This window comes from Pongo abelii, chromosome 18, assembly GCF_028885655.2.
Source record: "Pongo abelii isolate AG06213 chromosome 18, NHGRI_mPonAbe1-v2.0_pri, whole genome shotgun sequence".
Lineage (NCBI taxonomy): Eukaryota > Metazoa > Chordata > Mammalia > Primates > Hominidae > Pongo > Pongo abelii.
Genome location: NC_072003.2, coordinates 24439970 through 24467816, shown reverse-complemented (window position 1 = coordinate 24467816; position 27847 = coordinate 24439970). Strand labels below are relative to the sequence as shown.

General features: G+C 47.9%; 2 protein-coding genes across 2 annotated transcripts in view; one reads left to right on the top strand and one right to left on the bottom strand.

The window, feature by feature from the left end:
• Positions 1-9796, top strand: part of LOC129050716 (myosin-11-like) — a 51249-nt gene extending 41453 nt beyond the window's left edge. Inside the window, 8 exon segments of the mRNA XM_054533607.2 lie at positions 288-320; positions 322-420; positions 510-716; positions 1998-2135; positions 3505-3628; positions 4564-4735; positions 6600-6812; positions 9490-9796. Coding sequence (XP_054389582.1) covers positions 288-320; positions 322-420; positions 510-716; positions 1998-2135; positions 3505-3628; positions 4564-4735; positions 6600-6812; positions 9490-9658 — 1155 coding nt within the window. The 3' untranslated portion in view covers positions 9659-9796.
• Positions 9797-23827: 14031 nt separating this feature from the next.
• LOC100444490 (ras GTPase-activating protein 3-like) overlaps positions 23828-27847 on the bottom strand; it is a 122990-nt gene continuing 118970 nt past the window's right edge. The window contains 1 exon segment of the mRNA XM_063717203.1: positions 23828-24685. Coding sequence (XP_063573273.1) covers positions 24408-24685 — 278 coding nt within the window. The 3' untranslated portion in view covers positions 23828-24407.

Here is a 27847-nt window from a genome sequence, read left to right as displayed (position 1 = left end):
AATCTTGCCACTGTTGATATTTTGGGGTGACTAATTCTGTTGTGGGGGCTGTCCTGTGCACTGTAGGGTGTTTAGCAGCATCCCTAGCCTCTACCTACTGGATGCCAGAGGCACCCCCCCCCCGCCCCACCATAGTTGTGACAACCAGCAGTGTCTCCAGACAATATCCCCTAGTGGGGATTGGTGGGGGCAACATTGTCCCTGGCTCAGAACCACTGATCGAATTTATTATGACAACATATCCCTTTGCCACAAAAACAAATGATGGGCTGACTGTGTGTGTGCAGGTGAAGCCACTGCTGCAGGTGACACGGCAGGAGGGAGGAGATGCAAGCCAAGGAGGATGAACTGCAGAAGACCAAAGAGCGGCAGCAGAAGGCAGAGAGTGAGCTTAAGGAGCTGGAGCAGAAGCACTTGCAGGTACCTGTATGGATGCGTGGCTGGGGCTGCCTGGGAACAGGACTTGGCCCTGTGGGGCTCACCCGCCTCCTCCCACTCCCTGCGTGCAGCTGACCGAGGAGAAGAACCTGCTACAGGAACAGCTGCAGGCAGAGACAGAGATGTATGCAGAGGCTGAGGAGATGCGGGTGCGGCTGGCGGCCAAAAAGCAGGAGCTCTAGGAGATACTGCATGAGATGGAGGCCCGCCTGGAGGAGGAGGAAGACAGGGGCCAGCAGCTACAGGCTGAAAGGAAGAAGATGGCCCAGCAGATGCTGGTAAGGTGTCATGGGGGCAGCCCGCAGTGGGTAGCAAATCACTTGACCCTCACTGCAGGCCTGTGGAGGTGCATCCAGGGATACGTGTCCCTGCTGGGACAGATAGAGACCGAGGCTTGGAGAGGGTTGGTCATCTGATCAAGGCCACACAGCTGGGGTTGGGACTTGAACACAGTGAGCCCATTCTGTTCTATTGCCCTGGCTTGCATGTGCTAACCCCTTTTCTCCTAACAGCAAGCCTGAATGGAGGATAATTGTATTTGTTAGCTATTGCTACATAACAAAACATGCCAAACTCAGCAGCTAAAAATAAAAAGTATTTATCTTACATAGTCAGGAATTTGGAAATGGCTTAGGTGAGTGGTTCTGGCTTAGGGTCCAGCCTGAGGTTGCAGTCAAGGTGTTGGCTGAGGCTGCGGTCATCTGAAGACTCATCTGGGGCTGGAGGACCCACTTCTACTTGGCTCATTCACACAGCTGTTGGAGGAGGCCTGAGTTCCTTATCATGAAGGCCTCTCCCCTCAGGGCTGCTTGAGTGTCCTTCCAATATGGCAGCAGAGCTCCCCCAGAAGGAGTGATCTGAGAGAGGAGAAAGGAAGTCGCAATACCTTTTGTAGCCTAATCTCCGAAGTTACATTCCATCACTTCCTCCTGATTTTTGTTGTTGTTGTTGTTGTTGTTAGAAGCAAATCTAACCCCTACTCAAGGGGAGGAGAATTAGGCTCCACCTTTTTGGAGTAACAAAGAACTTGTGGATAGATTTTGAAACCACCGTGGTGTACCTACTTTGCTCATTTTATAGATGAGGAGGTTGAGGTTCCATGAAGCAGACCAGCTTACCCAGGTCTTTTTTTTTTTTGAGACAGAGTCTCACTCTCTTGCCTAGGCTGGGGTGCAATGGTGCGATCTCAGCTCACTGCAACCTCTGCCTCTCGGGTTCAAGCGATTCTCCTGCCTTAGCCTCCCGAGTAGCTGGGATTACAGGAGCCCACCACCATGCCTGGCTAATATTTTTTGTATTTTTAGTAGAGACGGGGTTTCACCATGTTGGCCAGGCTAGTCTTGAATTCCTGACCTCAAGTGATCCACCCACCTCGGCCTCCAAAAGTGCTGGGATTACAGGTGTGAGCCACTACACCCAGGCCTTTATTTCTTCCTTTTAGGAGGCTACAGAGTACTGGGCATCTTCAGGCCTAGCCCCTGTATTCATTAGTCCCCAGATCACCATGATAGTAAATTTGTTATAACCAAAGCTGTTACTCTTTTTCCTCCACAACAAAGGACCTTGAAGAACAGCTGGAGGAGGAGGAAGCTGCCAGGCAGAAGCTGCAACTTGAGAAGGTCACGGCTGAGGCCAAGATCAAGAAACTGGAGGATGATATCCTAGTCATGGATGATCAGAACAATAAACTGTCAAAAGTGAGTAGGGGCCGGGTGAGGTGGCTCACACCTATAATCGGAGCACTTTGGGAGGCTGAGGTTAGGTGGATCACTTGAGGCCAGGAGTTTGAGACTAGCCTGGCCAACAGGGTGAAACTCCATCTCTACTAAAAATACAAAGATTAGCCAGGTGTGGTGGCCGGTGCCTGTAATCCCAGCTACTTGGGAGGCTGAGGCAGGAGAATCACTTGAACCTGGGAGGTAGAGGTTGCAGTGAGCTGAGATCATGCCACTGCACTGCAGCCTGGGTGACAGAGTGACTCTGTCTCAAAAAAAAAAAAAAAAAAGTGGAATCAAGTTTCTGCATTAAAAACAACAGGCTTACCAGGATCACGGAGATTTTGGGGATTTGGGACTTTCAGATCTCAAAGCAGAAAAGCCCTTAGAAAACCAGGACACCGTAGTCAGTAGTCACTAACCAGCACCACGAGGGTGACCTGCTTTTAGTTCTTTGAGCTGGACGTCAGCTTGGCCCCTACTGTGAGCCAGGCTCTGTGTTAGATGCAGGAATGCATGGTGAAGGAGGACCCTTCCCTTCTGGGGCTTATACTGTAGTGAGATGGCAAATAATCGTCATTTACCATGGTGATCAGGGCTCTGAAGGAAACGTTCACCATATTATAAGAGTGCGGCAGGCCGGGTGTGGTGGCTCATGCCTGTAATCCCAGCACTTTGGGAGGCTGAGGCGGGTGGATTACCTGAGGTCAGGAGTTGGAGACCAGCCTGGCCAACACGGTAAAACCCCATCTCTACTAAAAATACAAAAAATTAGTTGGGTGTGTTGGCGGGCGCCTGTAGTCCCAGTTACTCAGGAGGCTGAGGCAGGAGAATCACTTGAACCTGGGAGGCAGAGGTTGCAGTGAGCTGAGATAGCACCACTGCACTCCAGCCTGGGCGACAGAGTGAGATTCTGTCTCAAAAAAAAAAAAAAAAAATACAGCAGTGGGGGATAGAGGAAGGGTATTCAGGGAAGGCTTCCTGGAGGAGGTGACATTTAAGCAGAAACTTGAAGATGAAGAAGCAGTTAGAAGGGAGTAGAAGAGCATCTCAGCTGGTTGGCCCACTGTGCAAAGGCCCTGGGACAGGGAAGAGCTGGCCAATGGCAGGAATGGAAGGAGGTTACCTTTAGCTGACCATACAATGTGAGGGACACACTGGCATGAGATGAGAAATGGCCAGTTTTTGGAAATTGTTATGGGACTTCTCTTTACCATTTAAAACTCTAGTTGTATTTTGTTATAATGTGGGTTTTTCTTTCAACTGTTTATACGGAAATCACTAAAAGTGAAACATAGGTTCTAGAGAAAAGAAAAATGCTAAAGCTATCTCTTTCTCTTTCCCCCAAAAGGAACGAAAACTCCTTGAGGAGAGGATCAGTGACTTAACGACAAATCTTGCAGAAGAGGAAGAAAAGGCCAAGAATCTTACCAAGCTGAAAAACAAGCATGAATCTATGATTTCAGAACTGGAAGGTAAACCAGCTACCAAGAGATTTATTTTTATTTTATTATTTTTTTTAGAGATGAGGTCTTGCTCTGTTGCCCAGCCTGCAGTGCAATGGCTCACTGCAGCCCGAAACTCCTAAGCTCAAGTGATCCTCCTGCCTCAGCCTCCTGAGTAGCTGAGACTACAGGCGTGCATCACCACACCCAGCTAATCTTTTTTATTTTTTATTTTTTATTTTGTAGAGATGGGGTTTCACTATGATGCTCAGTCTGGTCTCAAACTCCTGGGCCCAAGCAGTCCTCCCACCTTGGCCTCCCAAAGTGCTGGGATTATAGGCATGAGCCACTATTCCTGGCCTTGAATGGGTATTTTTAAAAGCAGGAAAATCAGAAAGGAAATTTGAGAATGGCAGATCATCCCATGAGTGACAACTAACTCTATCCCACCTCTCGAAATCACCCTTAGTCATCACACACACTACTAATAGGATAAAAGGGTTGGGTGTGGTGGCTCTCGCCTGTAATCCCAGCACTTTGGGAGGCCGAGGTGGGTGGATCATGAGGTCAGGAGTTGGAGACCAGCCTGGCCAACATGGTGAAACCCTGTCTCAAAATACAAAAATTAGCCCAGGCGTGGTGGTGGGTGCCTGTAATCCCAGCTACTCGGGAGGCTGAGGCAGGAGAATCGCTTGAACCTGGGAGGCGGAGGTTGCAGTGAGCTGAGATTGCGCCATTGCACTCCAGCCTGGGCAACAAGAGCAAAACTCCATCTCAAATAATAATAATAATATGACAATATAAGGTGCTGCTCATCAGGAGATAATGGTCCAGGCCGTGACTATGATGGTTACTGATGGGGGGATGTGTTCATCTCCTCTGGGTAAAATGCCTGGGCAGGAAGGCTCATTTCCGGGCATCTCTCTGGGGCCTCCCCTTCCTGAAGAGCACCTTGGTTTTTGCAGTGCGGCTAAAGAAGGAAGAGAAGAGCCGGCAGGAGCTGGAGAAGCTGAAACGGAAGCTGGAGAGTGATGCCAGCGACTTCCACGAGCAGATCGCTGACCTCCAGGCGCAGATCGCAGAGCTCAAGATGCAGCTGGCCAAGAAGGAGGAGGAGCTGCAGGCAGCCCTGGCCAGGTAGCGGGGCTGGCAAGGGGCATTTGCTGTGTGTCCATGTATCCCCTGGGCCCCTGCTCATTCGCTCATTCGCAGTGGCTGTCTTGGTCAAGGTGGCCCCAGGCCCTTGGCATGAACTTCGTTTCCCAGGCCAGGCCTCCCACAAGCTCTCCCGACCCTGTTCACTCCCCCAGATCCTCACCTTCGACTTTCTTCTCTTCCCTACAAACACATCATGTCTTTGCAGTTGATGTCACCTACTCCCATGGTGTTGCTGCTGCCTCTTCGACATCCAGGCTTTTCTCATCTAGACCCCCTTCTGAATTCCTGATTGCCCAATGAGTCAATTTCCACCGTCATCTCAAACACCCCTGTCTAAGGCGGGAATGACCTTCCTTTCCCCAGCCTCTCCCTCTAAGGGCCCTCTTTTTGTGAACACCAATCTCTTCCTTTGTTTCTGCTGACCCACAGCAAGCAGCAACCTTCAGATTCTGCCAGTCCTTCTAAATATCCCCCACCCATTTCCTCTGTTTTTTCCCCCTTCCTGGCTTTTCTGGATTTACACTAATGCTGATACTGCAGCAGCCACTATGAATGATTATTTACCTGCTCACTCAGTGTTAAGTTCAAGTAATACCTTTGCAGACACCTGGCCAGGTGTACTGCCGGTGTCTTTGAGGAGGAAGCTGAGCCTCCTAGGGGTAACGGAACAGGAGCAATGTCATTGCTTCTAAGAGGCAGAGCTGGGATTTAAGCCTCAAAGCTTTCTGATTGATCCCCTGGCCTAGCTCTTTTGTCGTCCAATTTGTGTTATGTTGACAGTGCTACGGTGATGAAGGGAAAGCATCCCTCTGGGGCACAAACCTGCTCACAAAACTGCTGGCTGGATGCAGTGGCTCACGCCTGTAATCTCAGCACTTTGGGAAGCCGAGGTGGGGGGGATTACTTGAGGCTAGCAGTTTGAGACCAACATGGGCAACATAGCAAGACCCTGTCTCTACAAAAAGTTAAAAAATGAGCCAGGCATGGTGGTGTGTGCCTGTAGTCCCAGCTACTCAGGAGGCTGAGATGGGTTGGATCACTTGAGCCCAGGAGGTTGAGGCTAAAGTGAGCTATGATCATGCCACTGCACTCCAGCCTGGGCAACAGAGCAAGCAAGACCCTGTCTCAAAACAACAATAACAACAAAACAAAAACCTAACTTCACTGGCTTACTAGGGAAAATCCAGTTTCCTTAGCCTCACCCTCAGAGCCCATCCACCCTCTGCAGTCTCACCCCAACCCAACTATTTCACTTTCTCTCTTGTTGCTGCCCATTCACAAGTACAGTAAAATCAAAGTGCTTGCCTTTCCTGCAGCATTCTGCCATTTAACAGGGCTTCTTGCAGCCCACCTTGATCTGTGGTCACCACCTCCACCAGATGCAGAGCCCCAGTCTGAATATCGCCTGCAAGCAGTGGCTGACCAAGCGCTGTGCATGGGGCGGGTACTCAGTCACTGAGCAAATGCAGAAAGAACAGTCAGTTGCCAGGAAAGAATAACTGTCCAACATTCAGAAAGCATCTACACAGTCCCTACTGTGACCAGGTACCTTGCCAGTCTGGGGCCAATGCTTTGCATTCTTGCACACACATGCACACATGTGCATACACACGTACACACACCCATGCACATGTACAACCTGTTTTGATGTCAGACCTTGGCACTCATGTCCTATGTTAATCTCAAATAGTCTGGCATGTCAAGAAGCAGACCTGGGGACACGGATAGGTGTTGGATGTCTCTGCAACATAAGTGTCTGGTCCCAGAAAACAATTTTTGCCACATTGTAAGAGACGAAACCAAGGGCCCTGGGGATTCATTCTGTTGGGTCTCTCCCTGGAAGGCTTGACGATGAAATCGCTCAGAAGAACAATGCCCTGAAGAAGATCCGGGAGCTGGAGGGCCACATCTCAGACCTCCAGGAGGACCTGGACTCGGAGCGGGCTGCCAGGAACAAGGCTGAAAAGCAGAAGCGAGACCTAGGTGAGGAGCTGGAGGCCCTAAAGACAGAGCTGGAAGACACGCTGGACAGCACAGCCACTCAGCAGGAGCTCAGGTGAGGGGTCCATCAATCCCACCATCCTGCTGTCCCACTGCACCAACGGGATGGGGGCAGGAGAGGGGACAAACCCAAAGCAAATCCAGCATCACAGGATTTCTCAGCCCCTGTGCATTTACCTTCCTGGCTGCGGTTTGCTTTAACTTGTATAGAAGCATGGTTGTTTCTTTTATTTCTTTTTTCTTTTTTCTTTTTTTTTTTTTTTGAGGCAGTCTGGCTTTGTTGCCTAGGCTGGAGTGCAGTTGTGCCATCTTGGCTCACTGCAACCTCCACCTCTGAGATTTAAGCGATTCTCATGCCTCAGCCTCCTGAGTAGCTGAGATTACAGGTATGTGCCACCACACTCGGCTAATTTTTTGTTTTTAGTAGAGATGGACTTTTGCCGTGTTGCCCAGGCTGGACTTGAACTCCTGGCCTCAAGTGATCCACCCACTTCTGCCTACCAAACTGCTGGTATTATATGTGTGAGCCACTGCACCCGGCCCTCATCATCTTATTTCTCATCAGAAGAGTAGTATATACCAGGATGTACAATCTTTTGACTTCCCTTGGCCACATTGGAAGAAAAAGATTTGTCTTGGGCCACACATAAAATACACTAACATTAATAATAGCTGATGAACTAAAAAAAATTTACAAATTAGAAAAAACATCTCATACTGTTTTAAGAAAGTTTATGACTCTGTGTCAGGCTGCATTCAGAACCATCCTCATTGGAAAGCTTGGATATACTCAGAACAATTTGAAAAGTATAGAAAAGCAGACATAAAAAAAAAATCACCTTTAGGGTCGAGCCCACGCCTATAATCTCAGCACTTTGGGGGGCCAAAGACAGGTGGATCACTTGAGGTCAGTAGTTCAAGATCAGCCTGGCCAACATGGTAAAACCCTGTCTCTACTATAAATCCAAAAATTAGCTGGGCGTGGTGGCTGGGCATGGTAGCTGCCTTAGCCTCCCAGCTACTCAGGAGGCTAAGGCAGTAGAATCACTTGAATCTGGGAGGCATAGGTTGCAGTGAGCTGAGATCGCACCATCGCACTCCAGCCTGGGCGACAGAGTGAGAGAGACTAAAAAAAAAAAACAAAACAAAAAAATCACCCTTAGTCACACCAGTTAACATTTTTGAGAAATTCCTTCCTGTCTGTTTGTGTGTGTATCAGTCAGTCCCCAAGCTCCATTTCCCAAGTATGTGTGTGTATAACTTCTGTGTTAAATTTTAAAAATAAAATTGATCAGATTGGTTTTCAATTTAAGATTCACTGCAAATGAACAAACAACAATAACAAACTGCCTGCCAGATCACGAATCCTGACTCTAGTGAAACTAGGTCATTGATTCATTCAGTAAACACATAAATGTATTTTGATGCAATCTGTGGTGTTGGCATAGCATATACCGTAGCATATCGCTATGCTAGCTATGCCAACACTGTATACCCTGAGGTTCATTTCCCCCACTTTGGGTTTTGTGCAGTGTCACATGCACATAGAGTCACAATGTTTTGCTCCTTTGCCGCCTGGCCTTTGATACAGAAAAGCCCAGTGCATGGGCCAGGTATGGTGGCTCACGCCTGTAATCCCAGCACTTTAGGAGGCCAAAGCAGCCAGATCACCTGATGTCAGGAGTTCGAGACCAGCCTGGCCAACATCATGTAAACCTGTCTCTACTAAAAAGACAAAAATTAGCCGGGCGTGGTGGTGGGCGCCTGTAATCCCAGCTACTTGGGAGACTGAGGCAGGAGAATCCCTTGAACCTGGGAGGCAGAGGTTGCAGTGAGCTGACATCATTCCATTGTACTCCAGTCTGGATGATGGAGCAAGACTCGATAAGAAAACAAACAAAACAAAAAACCAGGCTGAGTGCGGTGGCTCACACCTGTAATCCCAGCACTTTGGGAGGCTGAGGTGGGTGGATCACCTGAGGTCAGGAGTTCGAAACCAGCCTGACCAACATGGTTAAACCCCATCTCTACTAAAAATATAAAATTAGCCGAGCGTGGTGGCGGGCATCTGTAATCCCAGCTACTTAGGAGGCTGAGGCAGGAGAATCGCTTGAACCCGGGAGGTGGAGGTTGCAGGGAGCCAAGATTGTGCCATTGCACTCCAGCCTGGGCAAGAAGAGTGAAACCCCATCTCAGAAACAAACAAAACCATGGACTCAAGGTCAAGGTTTAGCTTCTAATTCTAGCTCCATCACACAATGGCTGTGACACCATGGGTAAAACTGCTTGCCCTCTCTTAGCCTTAGTTTCCTCATTTGTAAAATGGAAATAATAACACACCTGCCTCTTTGGGTCGCTCTGAGGATTAGATGATGTATATAAAAAACTTACCTCAGGGCCTGGCACATAGTAACTGCTCATTAAATAAGAGCCAACATTAATATTTAAGCAAAATCTTGCAGTTCACAGACATCCTTTCAATTCTATTACTTTGTGTATTTGTTTGCCAGTCATTACAGACGTCCTAGGCAGGTGATATGCTCCACATTTTGCAGCTGAGGAAATTATAGGTCCAGAGATGTTAGGTGAGTGACCCAAAGTCACACAGCTAGAGAGGAGTGGTGATGAGGATTGCAGCTCTGGGTCCTGGAAAAGCTCTCATTCTTTTGCACGGCACTGAGATGACCCTCTGTCTCCACCCAATTGCCATTCACTGTGTTCCTCCCGTCAAGAGCCAAGAGGGAGCAGGAGGTGACGGTGCTGAAGAAGGCCCTGGATGAAGAGACGCAGTCCCATGAGGCCCAGGTCCAGGAGATGAGGCAGAAACATGCACAGGCGGTGGAGGAGCTCACAGAGCAGCTTGAGCAGTTCAAGAGGGTAAGTGGTGATGCTTTTTGGTGATGACACATAAGAGTGACATCAGCAGCCTCAAATTACTACATGTCAGGGTCTGCATAAAGACAAAAAACAAGTTACGTAAAATTCTAATGATGATGACAGCAGCTTATATTTATTTACAAAACGCTTCCCATACAGGCTGGGTGAGGTGGCTCACACCTGTAATCCCAGTACTTGGGGAGGCTGAGGCGGGAGGATCGCTTGAGCTCAGGAGTTGGAGACCAGCCTGGGCAACATAGTGAGACCTTGTCTCTACCAAAATTTTAAAAAAGTAGGCCAGGCCAGGTGTGGTGGCTCAAGCCTGTAATCCCAGCACATTGGGAGGCCAAACCGGGTGGATCACCTGAGGTCAGTAGTTCGAGACCAGCCCGGCCAACATGGCGAAACCCTATCTCTACTACAAATACAAAAAATTAGCTGGGCGTGGTGGTGCATGCCTGTAATCCCAGCTACTCGGGAGGCTGAGGCAGGAGAATCACTTGAACCCAGGAGGCGGAGGTTGCAGTGAGCAGAGATCATGCCATTGCACTCCAGCCTGAGCAACACAGCAGGATTCCATCTCAAAAAAAAATTGGCCAGGCCTGGTAGTGCATTCCTGTGGTCCCAGCTATTTGGGAGGCTGAGGTGGGAGGATCATTTGAGTCTGGGAGGTTGAGGCTGCAGTGAGCCCTGTCTTGCCACTGCACCCTAGCCTGGACGACAGAGTGAGACCTTAATCAAACAATAAAAATAGGCTGGGCATGGTGGCTCACCATGTCTGTAATCCCAGCAATTTGGGAGGCAAGGTGGGCAGATCGCTTGAGTTCAGGAGTTCGAGACCAGCCTGGCCAACATGGTGAAACCCCATCTCTACCAAAAATATAAAGAATTAGTTGGGTGTGGTGGCATGTGCCTGTAATCTTAGCTACTCAGGAGGCTGGGGCAGGAGAATCACTTGGACCCAGGAGGAAGAGGTTGCAGTGAGCTGAGATCGTGCCACTGCACTCCAGTCTGGGTGACAGAGTGAGCCTCCATCTCAAAAAAAAAAAAAAAAGAATGAATAGAAATGCTTCTCATACGGTATGTCAGTTAATCTTCACAACCACCCTGTGAGATGTGTACTATTAAACTCATTTTACAAGCAAAGAAACTGAGGTCCAAGGTGCCTGGAGGTGAAGAGACTTACCCAAGGTCACACTGCTGGTAAGTGAGAGAGCCATGATTTGCACCCAAACAGTCCGGCCCTAGACCCCACTTTCTGGCCTCTACAGGACTGAAGGCCTATAGGATGGGTGGGGCCTATTAATATACTGCCCTTCAGGGATAAGCAAAGCTGTAACAACACTTTTGGGGAGATTTAAATGAAACTTAAAACTGGGATCATTCTATACACTTTAATTTCTCTGTAGACTGGAGGAAGGCCAGGCATGGCGGCTCACGCCTCCCGTAATCCTAGCACTTTGGGAGGCCAAGGAGGGGAGGATTGCTTGAGCCCAGGACTTTCAGATCAGCCTGGGCAACATAGCGATTTTTCTTTTGTAAAAAAAAGACTGGAGGAAACTTGTCATTATTTGATTTCAATGGCAGAGCAGCTCTCTCCGGCATAATTTGAGAATGACTAGGTCAAATCACTCTCATTTTTTTGGACTCTGCGGTGTATGGGAGTAGGAGCTGGTAAATAGCAGTACTGAATGCTGAATCTTGGGTGCTCTTCGCTCCTTTGGGGTAGTTCCTGTGCTTCATTCCCCAGGGTCAGTTTTTTAGCTTGCGACCTTCTGCCAGATTGTTTTCCTGAAAGCCTGAGTTACATCACCCTCAGCGTTCCAGCTCCTCCACATCCCCTTCAGTGGAAGCTTTTGGTTCTGCTAGATTAAGTGGGTGCAGCATTGCCTAAAAATTGTTGGGAGTTTGCATTTGGTTCTATCACTAGCGTATTAGTCCGTTGTTGCACTGCTCTATAGAAATACCCAAGATTGGATTATTTGTTTATTTTTTGAGCAATGGAGTCTTACTCTGTCACTCAGGCTGGAGTTCAGTGGCGTGATCTTGGCTTACTGCAACCTCCACCTCCTGGGTTCAAATGATTCTCCTGCCTCAGCCTCCCAAGTAGCTGGGACTACAGGCACACACCACCATGCCCGGCTAATTTTTTTTTTTTTTAGTAGAGATGGGGTTTCGCCATGTTGGCCAGGCTGATCTCGAATTCCTGACCTCAGTTGATCCACCTGCCTTGGCCTCCCAAAGTGCTGAGATGAAAGGTGTGAGCCACTGCACCCACGCTGAGATTGGGTAATTTATAAAGAAGAGAGGTTTAATTGGCTCACGGTTCTGCAGGCTGTACAGAAAGCATAGCAGCTTCTGCTTCTGGGGAGGCCTCAGGAAACTTACCATCATGGTGGAAGGCAAAGGGGAAGCAGGCATGTTTAAATGACCAGAGCAGGCAGAAGAGAGAGAATGGGGAGGTGCCAGACACTTTTAAACAACCAGATCTAACGAGGGCAGCACCAAAGGGATGGTGCTGAACCATTAGAAACTGCCCCCAAAGGCCAGGCACAGTGGCTTATGCTTGTAATCCCAGCACTTTGGGAGGCCAAGATAGGTGGATCACCAAGTCAGGAGTTCAAGACTAGCCAGACCAACATAGTGAAACCCCATCTCTACTAATAATACATAAAATTAGGCCAGGTGCAGTGGCTTACGCCTGTAATCCCAGCACTTTGGGAGGCCGAGGCAGGCAGATCACCTGAGGTCAGGAGTTTGAGATCAGCCTGGGCAACACGGTGAAACCCTGTCTCTACTAAAAATACAAAAATTAGCCGGGCGTGGTAGTGCACACCTGTAATCCCAGCTACTCGGGAGGCTGAGGCAGGAGAATCGCTTGAACCTGGGAGGTGGAGGTTGCAGTGAGTCGAGATCACGCCATTGCACTCTAGCCTGGGCAACAAGATTAAATCTCCGTCTCACCAAAAAAAACAAAAGCAAAAACCATAAAATTAGCTGGGGGTGTGGTGGCGGGTGCCTGTAATCTCAGCTACTCAGGAGGCTGAAGCAGGAGAGTCACCTGAACCGGGGAGGTGGAGGTTGCAGCGAGCCGAGATCGTGCCACTGCAATCCAGCCTGGGCGACAGACAGTGCAAGACTCTGTCACAAAAAAATAAATAAAAAAAAAAACCTGCCCCCATGATCGAGTCACCTCCCACCAGGCCCCAGTGTTCACCTTGACTGGGTCTTACAGTTTGGATCTGCATCCCCACCCAAATCTCATGTTCCGCTGTAATCCAATAGAACATGAGATTACAATTGAACATGAGGTTTGGGTGGGGACACAGATCTAAACTGAATCAACTAGTCAAGGTGAACAGTCTTCCACGTGGTGGTTTACTGAACACCTTTCTGGGGCTGGTTCATTGCCTGGTCTGTTGGAACCTCAAGTGTTACTTTATATAAAAATAATAAGTAAAATAATACAATAAAAAGTGTAGCACTTATGTGCCAGACACTATTCCAAGTGCTTTACAAACGAATTTCATTTCACCTGTGGCCCCTGTTAATGTACAAATTTCCAGGCCTGCCCTTGATCCTGACGGAGGTGGTCTTGGGAGGACCCTCTGAAAAGCACTGTACGGGACTGAGCTCACCCTCACTCTCCAAATGAATCAATGGATTCTTACTACTTGTTGAGTGGGATCTAAATACTAACCCTCAACAATTTGTCAACTCTTTATGTATTTTGGACAAATTGTATTTTGCTAGTTGTAACTATGACATACATTTCCCCATTCAATTGGATTCCTTTTATTATGTTCAAAAGTTACTTTTTATTTTTTAAAAACTGTTCGTTTTTAGAGACAAGGTCTTACTCTGTCACCCAGGCTGCAGTGCAGTGGTCTCCAAATGTCAGCTCCAGATGGGCATTTTTGTCTTTTCTATTGACTGCTGTATCCTCAGTAGGTAAAACAGTGCATACCAGGTGCTGAACAAATATTTGTCATCCATTGTAAAAAACAAAAAAAACAAAAAAACAAAAACAGAAACAGAAAGATATAAAATGAAAAGTATATTGTCCTCTCTTCCATCAGTTCCTCTCTTCCAAAGTGACAGTTTTATGTATGCTTTTAGAGAAAAATGGACAAGCATATAGGTATTTAAAAATACTTTGACAGATTTAAATGGAATCATACTGTACATAGTGTTCTCTTTCCTGTAGTTAATAATATATAATCTTGGTTCGTTCATTCTGATCTACTTCATTTTAGTTTTTTTGGGGGGTTTTGTTTTGTTTTGAAATGGGGTCTCGCTCTGTCCCCCAGGCTGGAGTACTGTGGTGCAATCATAGCTCACTGCAGCCTTGAACTCCTGGGACCAAGCAATCCTCCTGCTTTAGCTTCCTAAGTAGCTGGGACTCCAGGTGCACCGCTACCACTCCCAGCTTGTTTCCTTTGCGTTCATGATGGATGCTTGTCTGACGTGTGGATGTGCCCTGCTGGAATTACCCTTTCTCCCATTCCTTGCAAAAACAGGTTGTTCCCTGTTTTTTTTGCTATTATGATCCATGCTACACTGAAAGTTCTGGTACCTGTCCTGGGGTACGGTAATGGGTCTATCCCTGCCTAGCTGGCTTTGAAAAGTTTAAAGACAACAGTGCAACTTACCATTTTGCAAAGTTGGCTGCAGATCAGGAGACCATACAGAGATGGACTTTGGAAATTCCCTTTTAAGCACAGTTAAAAACAGTTAGTGGTGAAGGATGACTTCAGATCATGCCCCATGTTTGTTTTCTCTTTCTGTCTTTTTATTAACTGTGTCATTCTTTTCGTAATGTTGTGCTCGTTACAACTATTCCTTCTTGGTCAGGTTGGCAAATTATATGTTTTTCTGGCAAGTTTCTGTGAAGCAGAGTTAAACATGTTTATGAATGTGAACTTTTCTGTTAAACTACCACCTGCTTCATCTTAGCTGAGTTGCAGGTGGAATGTGTAAGGAAGCTCTAGCCATTTCAGCATTTGCGAAAGCGTGTTCATGCTGACACTGAATTTTCTTAGTCTTGCCTTACATCTCCCAGGGTCTGGAACTGCAGGAGAGATGGTGTTCAAATTCAAGCCTGCATCAGAATCACCTGGAGAGCTTGTTATTATATTTTATTATTTATTTATTTATTGAGATGAAGTCCCAGTCTGTCACCCAGGCTGGACTGCTGTGGCACGATCTTGGCTCACTGCAATCTCCACCTCCCGGGTTCAAGCGATTCTTCCACCTCAGCCTCCGAGTAGCTGGGATTACAGGCGTGCAGCAACCATGCTCAGCTAATTTTTAAAATACCTTTAGTAGAGATGGTGTTTCACCATGTTGGCCAGGCTGGTCTCGAACTCCTGACCTCAGGCGATCCGCCCGCCTTGGCCTCCCAAAGTGCTGGGATTACAGGCGTGAGCCACTGTGCTGGCTGCTAGCTTGTTACTATAAAACTCAGCTTTCTGGGCCCCACCCACATTTTCAGTTTTAGTAGGTCTGGGTGGGGCCTGAGTATTTGAATTCCTAACATATCCCTAGGTGCTGCTGCTTCTGGTTCAGGTCGACATGTAGAGACACTGGAGTGGATCCTCACTGCCTAAAGTATGGTCCGTGGACCAGCAGCCATGGCATCCCCTGGTGCTTGTTAACAGTGCAGAATTTCAGGCCTCAGCCCAGATCCACTGAAACTGAATCTGAGTTGTAACTAGTTCTCTAGGTGGTGTGTATGCACATTAAATTTGGAGAGAGACTGGCAGAAAGTAGGAGTAAAGAAACTTTTTCTGTAAATACTTTCGGAATTCTGGGCCATACAGTCTCTGTCACAAATACCAGTCTCTTCCAGCATAGTGCAAAAACAGCCTTAGATAATACGGAAATCGATGGGTGTGGCTGTGTTCCTGTAAAAAAGTATTTAGAGACACCAAAATTTGAATTTTATAGAATTTGCATGTGTCATGTAATATTCTTTTGATGTTTTTAACTTTTAAAAAATATGAAATCTGGCTGGGCGCAGGGGCTCATGCCTGTAATCTCAGCACTTTGGGAGGCCGAGTTGCTTGAGGCTAGGAGATTGAGACCAGCCTGGCCAACATGGTGAAACCTCGTCTATACTAAAAATACAAAAATTAGCTGGAAGTGGTGGTGCACACCTGTGGTCATAGCTACTCGGGAGGCTGAGGCAGGAGGATCAGTTCAACCCAGGAGGCAGAAGTTGCAGTGAGCCAAGATCATGCCACACACTCCTGGCTGGGCAACAGAGTGAGACCCTTTCCCACTGCCCCCTCCACCCACCCCCCCAAAAAAAAAATTAGCCAGGTGTGGTGGAGCATGCTGGTCATCCCAGCTTTTTGGGAGGCTGAGGTACGGGAATCGTTTGAACCTGGGAAGCAGAGATCGCAGTGAGCTGAGGTCATGCCACTGCACTCTAAGCCTGGGCAACAGAACAAGACTCTGTCTCAAAAAAAATTAAAAAAATGAAATCAATGCTGAGCTCATGGGCTGTACATAAACAGGTGTGGGCCAAATGTGGACCTGAGCCATCCTTGGCCAGCCCCTGGCTTAGAAGACTGGAATGTTCTTCTGAGAGTCAGGACACCTGCCACATTCTACTGCCAGCTCACAGTGTGACCCCAAAGCTGGTCATCTCACCTCGCTGGCTGTAGATTTTGTCACATGGAAAATGAAGGGGTTAGAGTCCAAGCATGTCAAACACTGGGCCCTGTCCTCCCTCCTCATGCCCACAGCAGACACTCACAGTCACTCATGGGGTTCTTTCCCACTGAGTTATGCTCAAGCAGCCCTCCAGGTGACTGGTGCCAGTGGCCTAGAGTTGAGCAAGAAATGGCATCTCGTTGCCCTTCTGTAACTCCGTGTTCCCTAAGATCACTTCCAGCTCCAGTGCCCCTGCATTCTGCCTTGTACATTGCATTCTTCTTACACTCCAATACCTTGACTTTACTGGGGTGCATTGACGAACTCTCTCTTTTTTTGTTTTTTGGGACCGAGTCTCGCTCTGTCACCCAGGCTGAAGAGCAGTGGTGCCATCTTAGCTCAAAGCAACCTCCACCTCCGATTTCAAGCAATTTTCCTGCCTCAGCCGCCCAACTAGCTGGGATTACAAACACACACCACCATGCCTTGTTAATTTTAATATTTTTAGTAGAGACGGGTTTTTGTCATGTTCGCCAGGCTGGTCTCGAACTCCTGACCTCAAGTGATCCACCTGCCTTGGCCTCCCAACGTGCTGGGATTACAGGTGTGAGCCACCGCGCCTAGACTCTCCTTTTTTTTGAGAAGGACTCTTGCGATCTTAGCTCACTGCAATCTCCGCCTCTTGGGTTCAAGCGATTCTCCTGCCTCAGCCTCCCGAGTAGCTGGGATTACAGGCGCCCACTACCATGCCCAGCTAAGTTTTGTATTTTTAGTAGAGACGGGGTTTCACCAAGGTTCAAGCAATTCTCCTGCCTCAGCATCCGAGTAGCTGGGATTACAGGCACACGCCACCATGCCAAGCCAATTTTTTGTATTTTTAGTAGAGATGGGGTTTAGCCATGTTGGCCAGGTTGGTCTCAAACTCCTGGCCTCTAGTGGTCCACCCATCTCGGCCTCCCAAAGTGCTGGGATTACAGGCGTGAGTCACCATGCCCAGTCGGTCTTACTTTAAAAAATAGAAAGTAATGTATTTGCATATGGTGAAACATAACTAAAGCTGCACCAGATGGTATTCATACAGCCAGATTTCTCCACATGTGGCCACCTCAGCCTTCTGACATTTGCCAACAGGTCATCCTTTGTCCCTGTGTTGTAGGGCCTGGCCTGCACATTGTAGGATGTTTCCCAGCATCTGTGGCCTCTACCTGCCAGATGCTAAGTTGTACCTCTCCCTGTTCTTCCCAGTGGTGACAATGGAAAATGGCTCCAGGCATTGCGAAGTGTCCCCATGGGGGACAGAATTCTCCCATTTGAGAACCGCAGTCCACAGTGAAAGGCCCAAGCCCTTCCTCCTAACACCAGTCACCTTGCTTCCCTCTCTCCATGTTTCTTGTGTGTTTTTCCAGAGTCTATGTCTGTATCACTGTAACGGTGGATACATGTCATACATGTAGTTATGGTTACTTGATTCTGTTTACTTTTATACAAGTGATAGTAAGAGTCATACATAAATACATACAAAATGGCTTTTTTTTTCTTTTTTTTTCTTTTTTTTTGTTTGAGATGGGGTCTCACACTGCCGCCCAAGCTGGAGTGCAGTGACATGATCTTGGCTCACTGCAACCTCTGCCTCCCAGGCTCAAGTGATCCTCCAACCTCAGCCTCCCAGGCAGCTGGGACTGCAAGCATGCACCACCATGCCCACCTAATTTCTGTAATTTTTGCAGAGACAGGGTCTCACTTTGTTGCCCAGGATGTTTTCAAACTCTTGAGCTCGAGCAATCCGCCTGCCTCTGTCTCCCAAAGTGCCGGGATTCTAGGTATGAGCCACTGCGCCTGGCCTTGATGGCATTTTGAAAGGTCTTCTCTTAGAGGAAAAGATACAAGCCAGAGGGCACTGGTGATGAGGTTTGGTCTGTGCCTTGTGTCCCACTTAGGAGGGGATGGGCAGTGTGTTCTCACAGCTTTTTGCTCTGCACATTGGATTCGTTGGCAAAACCCAGTTTCCAGGCTGTCACCAAACTTTGCTTATCACTTCCTGCCCTGTTCCCCATTAGGAAACCACAGCAGAAGATGCTTAAGAGCAGGACTGGCTTTTCTTCTCTTTTTTCTTTCTTTCTTTCTTTTTTTTTTTTAAAGAGACAGGGTCTTGTTTTGCTGCCCAGGCTGGAGTACAGTGGCTTGATCATGGCTCACTGCAACCTCCAACTCCTGAGCTAAGGTGACCCTCCTGCCTCAGCCTCTGGAGTAGCTGGGATTACAGATGTGAGATACTGAACCCGGCTACTGGCTTTACTTAACCTTTTCTTGACCTTTGTTGCCATTGAGTTTCCCGGAGTTTCCAGAGACAGAGTTTGTTGAGCTGTTTGGCAAGAAACAGATGGGCCTGGGTGTCAGTTGGGAAGACTTTGTCCTGGCCGAGGCATCGAAGCCTCTGACTACATTAGGATAAAATATGTGGCCTTCAGTTCCCCTGGAAGGTGCCTGAGTGTTTTTTCCACTGGTGCATTCCTGTGCTTCAAAGACGATGAGGTGTTTACCCAGCGGTAGGTGTGATGGAACACAGAGGCCAGGGAAGGCCAGGGAAGGCCAGGGATGCCATCCAGGGACTGATGGGACTGTTTTTCTGGAATAGCAAACCTGGCATTTACCACGTCCACCTAATGCACTTTCCTAAAATAGCATCGCCAGGCAGCTGTCAATATTTAACATTTTCTGTCTTGGATGATTTGTGAGCTTCTTGCCTTCTGTTTACCCTGAATCTCCCTTTGTTAGAATAATTCATCATTTTCTATGGTAATGATCTGTCCTGTAGTTCTCTGCTGATCATATCCTAGGGTCCACAGAGACACAGCTATGACCATGTCATTTTATTTATTTATATATTTAAACATTTCTGTATTTTTGAGACGGAGTCTCATTCTGCCGCCCAGGCTGGAGTGCAGTGGCACAATCTCAGCTCACTGCAACTTCCACCTCCCGGGTTGAGCTGGTTCTCCTGCCTCAGCCTCCCGAAGAGCTGGGATTACAGGTGTGTGCCACCACACCCGGCTAATTTTTTGTCTTTTTAGTAGAGATGGGGTTTCACCATGTTGGCCAGGCTGGTCTCAAACTCCTGACCTCAAGTGATCCACCCACCTTGGCCTCCCAAAGTGCTGGGATTGCAGGCGTGAGCCACCACGCCCAGTCAGACCTTGTCATTTTGTGCTTGTACCCCCAAAGCATAGGGAACTTGGCAAATAGTTCATGCTCTGTAAATGTATGTAGGTAAATGAATAAATACATGAATGAATGAGAGGTTGAAACAAATCATATTAATTAGGAACTGTCTTGCAAGTAACAGAAACCTAGCTGAAATCAACTAGAGTAAGAGAAGAGGGGGATTTTTGAGTCACAAAACTGAAAAGTTTAGAAAAAGACTTTTAAGTATGAATGGGGTTCCAGGCATGGCTGGATCTAGGAGTTCCCAAGATAATGTTGGGAATAACAGTGTCTCTGACTCTCAGCTCTGTTTTCTTGATGGTGGTTTCTTTATTAGCTGGAAGTTTCCTGATCATCCTGTCACCTCAGCAACCCCTGTGAACAGAGAGTCTTACTCTTTTCCCCTAATAGTTCCTGCAAAGCTATGGGATTGAGTCTCATTGGTTGTGGTCGATCACATGCTTCTTCCTGAGCCAGTCACTGAGGCCGGGGAGATAGGATGCGTGGGTCAGCCAGGGCTGGGTCATGTCTTTCAGGGCTTGGGGCCAAGGTAGGGGGTGAGGGAGGAGGTTCATCTGTGGCTGAAGCTCATAGGTTGACACTGGGAGAAGTTCAGTTCCCCCAGAGAAAATTGCATGTTGCCATAAACAGAGGAATAGATGCCAGGCAGGCAGTAAGAGCAGATAACTGCACACAGGGCATCAGGATTTTTAGGGGGTGGGCTGGAGTGTAGGGGTTCCATTCATTGGTTTTCCACGTTTCTCAGAAAAGGCACCTAGGGGACAGGTGCTCCTCACTGTGTATGAAGGACTTTTGCACCCTTGACCCTCGCCTATTACAAGGCGAACTCCAGTCTCCTCCTGCCTGGAGCCCCAGTCATTGTTCCCATCCTACCAGCCTCTTCGTATTTCCAAACACTGCCTGTAGGGAACCTGCTAAAGCCTGTGCTTCCACTAGACTGTGCATCTCAGGGTTGCCAAGCCCACCTCAGTCCCCAGCGCATGATGGGTGCTCAGTTAATAACTGAGGGTTGGATGGCTAGATGACCTCCTCCTTCTGGAGAAGCCGGGACCATGGACCTGAAAGGGGCTGCGTGATGTTGTCCTGTCCCCTCTGTGTGTGTGCCCTGTTCTGCCGGCAGCCGGCATTGATTGGTACTTGGCTCACTAAGGGGGCTGGTACGTTTGGGTGGTGAGATGCCTGAGGCCTGGTTTGCTTCACTGCTGAAGAGACACCTCTGATGTGCTCTTCTGCCCTCAGGCAAATTCACCTACCCCTTCCCTACCCATTTATCCACTCCCACCCATCCATCATCTACCCAGCAGACATTCACTGAGCACCATGATCTGGGCTCTGTCCTAGGCTCTGACAATACAGCAGCGAATACTACAGGTAATAATCTCCAGTCATGGAACATTCATTTTCATGGAGAGAAACAGACAAGAAACAATAGACACAATAAATAAATCCTAGTGCTAGAGAAAGCCATCCTAAGTGCTATAGAAAGAAAACAGTCAGGTCTTTATAATAGGGGCAGCTTGCAGTTTTAAGTAGGGTGGTCCAAGCTCACTGAGAAGGTGACACTTGAGGAAAGACTTGATGGAGGTAAAGAGGCCAACCAGGGAGTAGCAAGAGCATGTGCAAAGGCCCTGGGACATTACTGTGCCCATTCATAGGTGGGATAACCATGGAGGCTGAAACAGTGGGAGTGAGGGGAGAGTGACAGATGAGGCCAAATGAGGTACAGGGAAGGGACTTTACAAATCAGCTGGGCCCTGGGATCTGAGTCAGCACTTTGACTTCTACACTAAAAAATAGGTTGACTTTGGAGAGGTACTTTTTAAAAAATTACTTGTTTAGAGATGGGGGCCTCACTCTGTTACCCAGGCTTGTGTGGGGGCACAGTCATAGCTCACTGCAGCCTCGACCTCCTGGGCTCAAATGATTCTTCTGCCTCAGCCTCCCTAGTAGCTAGGACTACAGGTGCATGCCACTATGCCTGATTTATTTATTTATTATTATTATTATTATTATTATTATTGTTTTGAGATGGAGTCTTGTTCTGTCGCCCACGCTGGAGTGCAATGGTGCAATCCTGGCTCATTACAACCTCCACCTCCCGGGTTAAAGTGATTCTTCTACCTCAGCCTCCCTAGTAGCTGGGACTACAGGCATGCGCCACCACACCCGGCTAATTTTTGTATTTTTAGTAGAGACAGGGTTTTGCCCTGTCTGACAGGCTGGTCTTGAACTCCTGACTTCAGGTGATCCACCCGCCTTGGCCTCCCAACATGCTGGGATTACAGGCATGAGCCATTGAGCCCAGCCACCTGGCTTCTTTTTAACAAAATTTTGTAGAGACACAGCCTTCCTTTTTTGCCCCGGCTCAGCTCGAACATCTGGCCTCAGGTGATCCTCCATCCTCGGCTTCGCAAAGCATTTGGATTACAGGCATGGGCTACCATGCCTATTGACATTTATTTTTTTAATGGAGGTATAATTCACCATTTAAAAGTGTGCAATTCAGTGGTTTTTTTGTGTAGGTGGTGTGATGCTCACCCATTGGGTTTCTGTGTAGGTAGTGTGATGCTCACCCAGTGGGTTTTTGTGTAGGTGGTGTGAAGGTCACCCAGTGGGCTTTTGTGTAGGTGGTGTGACGCTCACCCAGTAGGTTTTTTGTATAAATGATACGACAGTCACCACTAATTCCAGGACATTTTCATTACCCCAAAAGGAAGCCCTGTACCTGTTATCACTTGCTCCCCAAACCTTCCATTCCATCCCAGGCAACCACTAATCTGCTTTCTGTCTCTGTTTATCTACTGTGGACATTTCATATAAATGGAATCAAACAACATGTGGCCTTTTCTGACTGTTTCTTTTTTTTTTTTTTTGAGATGAAGTTTCTCCCTTGTTGCCCACCTGAAGCGCAATGGCACGACCTTGCCTCACTACAACGTTTGCCTCCTAGGTTCAAGCAATTCTCCTGCCTCAGCCTACTGAGTAGCTGGGATTATAGGCATGCACCACCACTTCTGGCTAATTGTGTATGTTTAGTAGAGACGGAGTTTCTCCATGTTGGTCAGGCTGGTCTGGAACTCCCGACCTCAGGTGATCCGCCTGCTTCGGCCTCCCAAAGTGCTGGGATTTCAGGTGTGAGCCACCCCGCCTGGCCGTCTGACTGGTTTCTTAGCGTGATGTTTTCAAGGTTTATCCATGTTTTAGTATGTATAAGAATTTCACTCCTTTTTATGGTTGAGTAGTCTATCATGTAGATACATGTAGACCTTTTGGAGTAAAGAATATCTCTGGGCCGGGCATGGTGGCTCACACCTGTAATCCCAGCATTTTGGGAGGCCGAGGCAGACAGATCACTTGAGGCCAGGAGCTCAAGGCCAGCCTGACCAACATGGCGAAACCCCATCTCTACTAAGAAAAATAGAGAAAAATTAGCCAGGCATGGTGGTGGGTGCCTCTAATCCCAGCTACTTGGAGGCTGAGGCATGAGAATCATTTGACCCTGGGAGGCAGAGGTTGCAGTGAGCTGCGATCACACCACTGCACTCCATCTTGTGCAAAAGAATGAGACTGTGTCTCAAAAAAAAAAAAAAAAAAAAAAAAAAAAAAGGTATCTTTAGGTAAGATGCCAGTGTTTCATTACCGCTTAGAAGATGGGAGCCAGGATGGGTGCAGTGGCTCATGCCTGTAATCCCAGCACTTTAGGTGGCCGAGGCAGGCAGATGGCCTGAGCCCAGGTGTTTGAGAACAGCCTAGGAAGCATAGGGAGACCCTGTCTCTACAACAATAAAAAAATTAGCCGGGCATGGTGGTATGCGCCTGTAGTCCTAGCTGCTCGGGAGGCTGAGGTGGGAGGAATGCTTGGGCCCGGGAGGTCGAGGCTGTGGTGAGCCACGATTGCACCACTGCATCCAGGGATCGTGTGTCCTTGTCGTTTTGAGCACCTTGCCTCCCTCTTGACATTGGAGCCTGGAAAATTTCTGTGCCATGGCTCAGCGTCATCTGTCTTGTTAATGTCAGAGCCAGAACATGAACCAGCTCTGGCTGCCCATGGGACCGGGCTCTTGCTTGTGGGACCACGTTAATAGATTCCTTGGAATAATGATCTAAGGAATTTGGACCAAATCTTGTAACAAGAAATAAAAAACAGCTGCCATCTGTTGAGTTTTACTGTGCTTGGGCCCTGTGCAAATAAGCACCCTACATAAGTGCCAACAGCCCTTAAAAGCCTATCATGACTTCCATTTTATAGATGAGAAAATAGGGGCTCTCCTGGAGAGGTGAAATAACTCAACCAGGGTCCCACAGCAGAAATATGGCAAAGTGCATACACTTTGCACTTTTTTTTATTTTTTTATTTTTAAGCTGTGTGACCTTCCAGGAAGTAACAATGAAATGGCAGTGCTGAGACCCTGAAAATACATGGGACGATGGCCAGATGGCAGGGCTATTTGGGTAGAGTGGGAGAGGCAGCTCCCTTGAATGGTGAGAGGGAGGAGCCAGGTGGCCACCTGGATGGAAGATGATTTCAGGCAGAGGAAACGGCAGGGGCAAAGGCCTGGCTAGGGGATTGTGCTTGGTGCTTTTGAGGAACACTAAGAATGCCCCTCTAGGACATCGCTGAGAAAGTTGATGGTAGAGGCCGGCTCTTTGGGCTCCTGGTCGTTGATTTATCCAGTTCATTCCCGGAATGTTTAGTGAGCACCTGCTATGTGTCAGATACTGCCCCAGGTTTTTCCACGAGCTCCAGCAGCCGGTCAGTTGTGGCCACCTGGGGAGGGCCCGAGCGCGTCTCCAGGGCCTGTCACTGCTCCTAGGATGATGACTCTCACTCAGGGCACAGCAGTCAGCACTGGGCATTCTGCTTGCAGGTGGCCCTGTGCACATTTGCTGTCTACGTGACCATTGACAAGAACAACATCCTGGATGCCCAGACAGCCTTCGTGTCTTTGGCCTTGTTCAACATCCTCCGGTTTTCCCTGAACATTCTCCCCATGGTCATCAGCAGCATCATGCAGGTACGGGGGAAGCTGGGGCGACTTCTGAGAGGGGGCCTTGGGGTTCTAGGCCACAAAAGCATGGAAGTGCCCCTGAGCGCAGCCTCTAGATCACAGTCCCGATCGGGCTCCATGAGGCCTGGACCAAGGCTGCCATGCTTTTGTCTGGTCATGCCTGAAAGAAAGAAAATGCATTTGACTTCTTGACAGAGAACTCGCACTTGAGTATATGAATCAAGTTTAATGCAGCATGGCTTTCCCATGCTCTGGAAGAATCTTTTCGAAATACTCTGTTCTCTTCTGCTATTCCTCTGCCATTCTTGTCCTTTTTTTCAAAAATGTAGCTCTTGTCTGACTTGATTGATTTTACAACCCACTGATAGGTCTTGACCACCCACGCTTTGAGAAACCCCAACCTTACAGCCAGGCGCAGTGGCTCACGCCTGTAATCCCACCACTTTGGGAGGCTGAGGCGGGTAGATCACCTGAGGTCAAGAGTTCAAGACCAGCCTGGCCAACATGGTGCAACCTCATCTCTACTAAAAATACAAAAATTAGCCAGGTGTGGTGGCAGGTCCCTGTAATCCCAGCTATTCAGAACACTGAGGCAGGAGAATTGCTTGAGCCCAGGAGGAAGAGGTTGCAGTGAGCCAAGATCGTGCCATTGCATTCCAGTCTGGGTGACACAGCAAAAACTCCGTCTCAAAAAAAAAAAAAAAACCCCAACCTTACGGCTGGGCATGGTGGCACGTGCCTGTAATCCCAGCACTTTCGGAGGCCAAGGCAGGTGGATCTCTTAAGCCCAGGAGTTTGAGACTAGCCTGGGCAATATGATAAAACCCTGTATGTACAAAAATATATATGTGTGTGTGTGTGTGTATTTGAACATTAGCTAGGCATGGTGGTATGCCCCTGTACTCCCAGCTACTCAGAAGGCTGGGGTGGGAGGATCAGCTGAGCTTGGGAAGTTGAGGCTGCAGTGAGTCATAGTCACACCACTACACTCCAGCCTGGGTGAAGGGAGTAAGACCCTGGTTTTTTTGTTTTTTGTTTTTTAAAAACAATGTAGACTCTGTAGAATCTCTAAAATTGCTGCTATTGACTATGTAAGGAGGGGTGGCTTTCTGTTTTGTCACACTTGGGCACTGTTGGAAGCTCCTGTCACTTTTCTGCACTATTTTCACATTCTTTTTCCGAGCATTGCAAACATCCATTTTGAAAACTCCATTTTAACTACATAGACAAATCAACCTTAAAATTTGGTCGTACACGCTGATTGCAGGCTTTGTCAAAAACAAGAAAATCCATTTTATTATGAAAAATGTCAAGTGTACACAGAAGTAGATTAGCTTAAAGCTTGTAAGGTGGTATTAAAAAAAAAAGAAAAAAAAAAAAGGCAGGCATGATGGCTCACACCTGCAATCCCAGCACTTTGGGAGACCAAGGCGGGCAGATCAACCGAGGTCAGGAGTTCGAGACCAGCCTGGCCAACATGGGGAAACCCTGTCTCTACTAAAAATACAAAAATTAGCCAGATGTGTTGGTGGGTGCCTGTAATCCCAGCTAATCTGGAGGCTGAGACACGAGAATCGCTTGAACCCGGGAGGTGGAGGTTGCCGAGGTTGCAGTGAGCCGAGATTGTGCCACTGCACTCCAGCCTGGGCGACTGAGTGAGACTCAGTCTCCAAAAAAGGAAATAATACAACATGAACCCCGTGTACACATCACTCAGATTCAACATCAGCATTTTTTGGCCGGGCGCAGTGGCTCACGCTTATAATCCCAGCACTGTGGGAGGCTGAGGTAGTAGGATTGCTTCAGCCCAGGAGTTCAAAATCAGCCTGGGCAACATAATGAGACCCCTGCTCTACAAAAAATAACAAAATGGGTGTGGGGTGCACGCCTGCAGTGGCTACATGGGAGACTGAGGCAGAAGGATCGCTTGAGCCTAGGAGTTTGAGGCTGCAGTAAGTTATGTTTGCACCACTGCACTCCAGCCTGGGCAACAGAGCAAGACTCTGTCTCAAATAAAGAAACCAAGGCTGGGCGCAGTGGCTCATGCCTGTAATCCCAGCACTTCGGGAGGCCGAGGTGGGCGGATCACGAGGTCAGGAGATCGAGACCATCTTGTCTCTGCTAAAAATACAAAAAAATTAGCCAGGCGTGGTGGCAGGCGCCTGTAATCCCAGCTACTTGGGAGGCTGAGGCAGGAGAATGTTGTGAACCCGGGAGGCGGAGCTTGCAGTGAGCCGAGATCGCGCCACTGCACTCCAGCCTGGGTGACAGAGCAAGACTCCGTCTCAAAAACAAAAAACCAACAAAAAAACCCAAAACATTTTGCTACAGTTGATTTATCTCATTGTTTTTCAGTATCCCTCCCTTGTCCCTCTTTCCCTTCATTTGTTTTTAATGCTAAACTCTGCTGTCTATCCCCTCATTCTTTCCTTTCTTTGCCGAATAATTTTAAAGCAAATCTCAGACCCCTTACATTCTACCCACAAATATTTCAGCATGCATTTTTTCCTACATAATATAATACCATCATCATGTCTAAGCAAACTAACAATAAGTTTTTACAATAATACTCAGCCCATATCCAAGTTTTCTGGAGTATCTCAGAAATGCCTATCCCATTGGGTTGTTTGAATTGGCTCTGTTGCATTTGCTGTTACGTTTCCACAGTCCCTTTTCCACCAGGCCTCTGCCCTTTTCTTCTCTTATTTTTATTTTTATTGATTTATTTTTTGAAATGGAGCCTCACTCTGTCGCCCAGGCTGGAGTGCAGTGACATGATCTTGGCTCACTGCAACCTCCGCCTTCCCAGGTTCAAGTGATTCTTCTGCCTCAGCCTCCCGAGTAGCTGGGATTGCAGGTGTGTGCCACCACGCCAGGCTAATTTTATGTATTTTTTTTTTTTTTTTTTTTTTTTGCTGAGGCGGGGTTTCACCATGTTGGCCAGGCTGGTCTCAAACTCCTGACCTTAAGTGATCTGCCTGCCTCGGCCTCCCAAAGTGCTGGGATTACAGGTTTGAGCTACCGCGCCCAGCCATTCGCCCATTTTTTCTGAAGTACCTTTTGTGGGCTTTTAAAACAAAGCAGAACCAAAACCTGTTTCTTTTTTTTTGTTTGTTTTGTTTTGTTTAATTCTAAAGTATACGCTGGTTCTAAGAAATGTGGGACCTTCAGAAATAAGGGAGGGTGTGTGCCCCTCCACACCCGGGGAAACCCTTGAAAGTTAACCTTGGTTTTGCAAAAATGCTTTTTAAAAATAACTCTCCCCTGCCATTGCTCTCTGTATAGGCGAGTGTCTCCCTCAAACGCCTGAGGATCTTTCTCT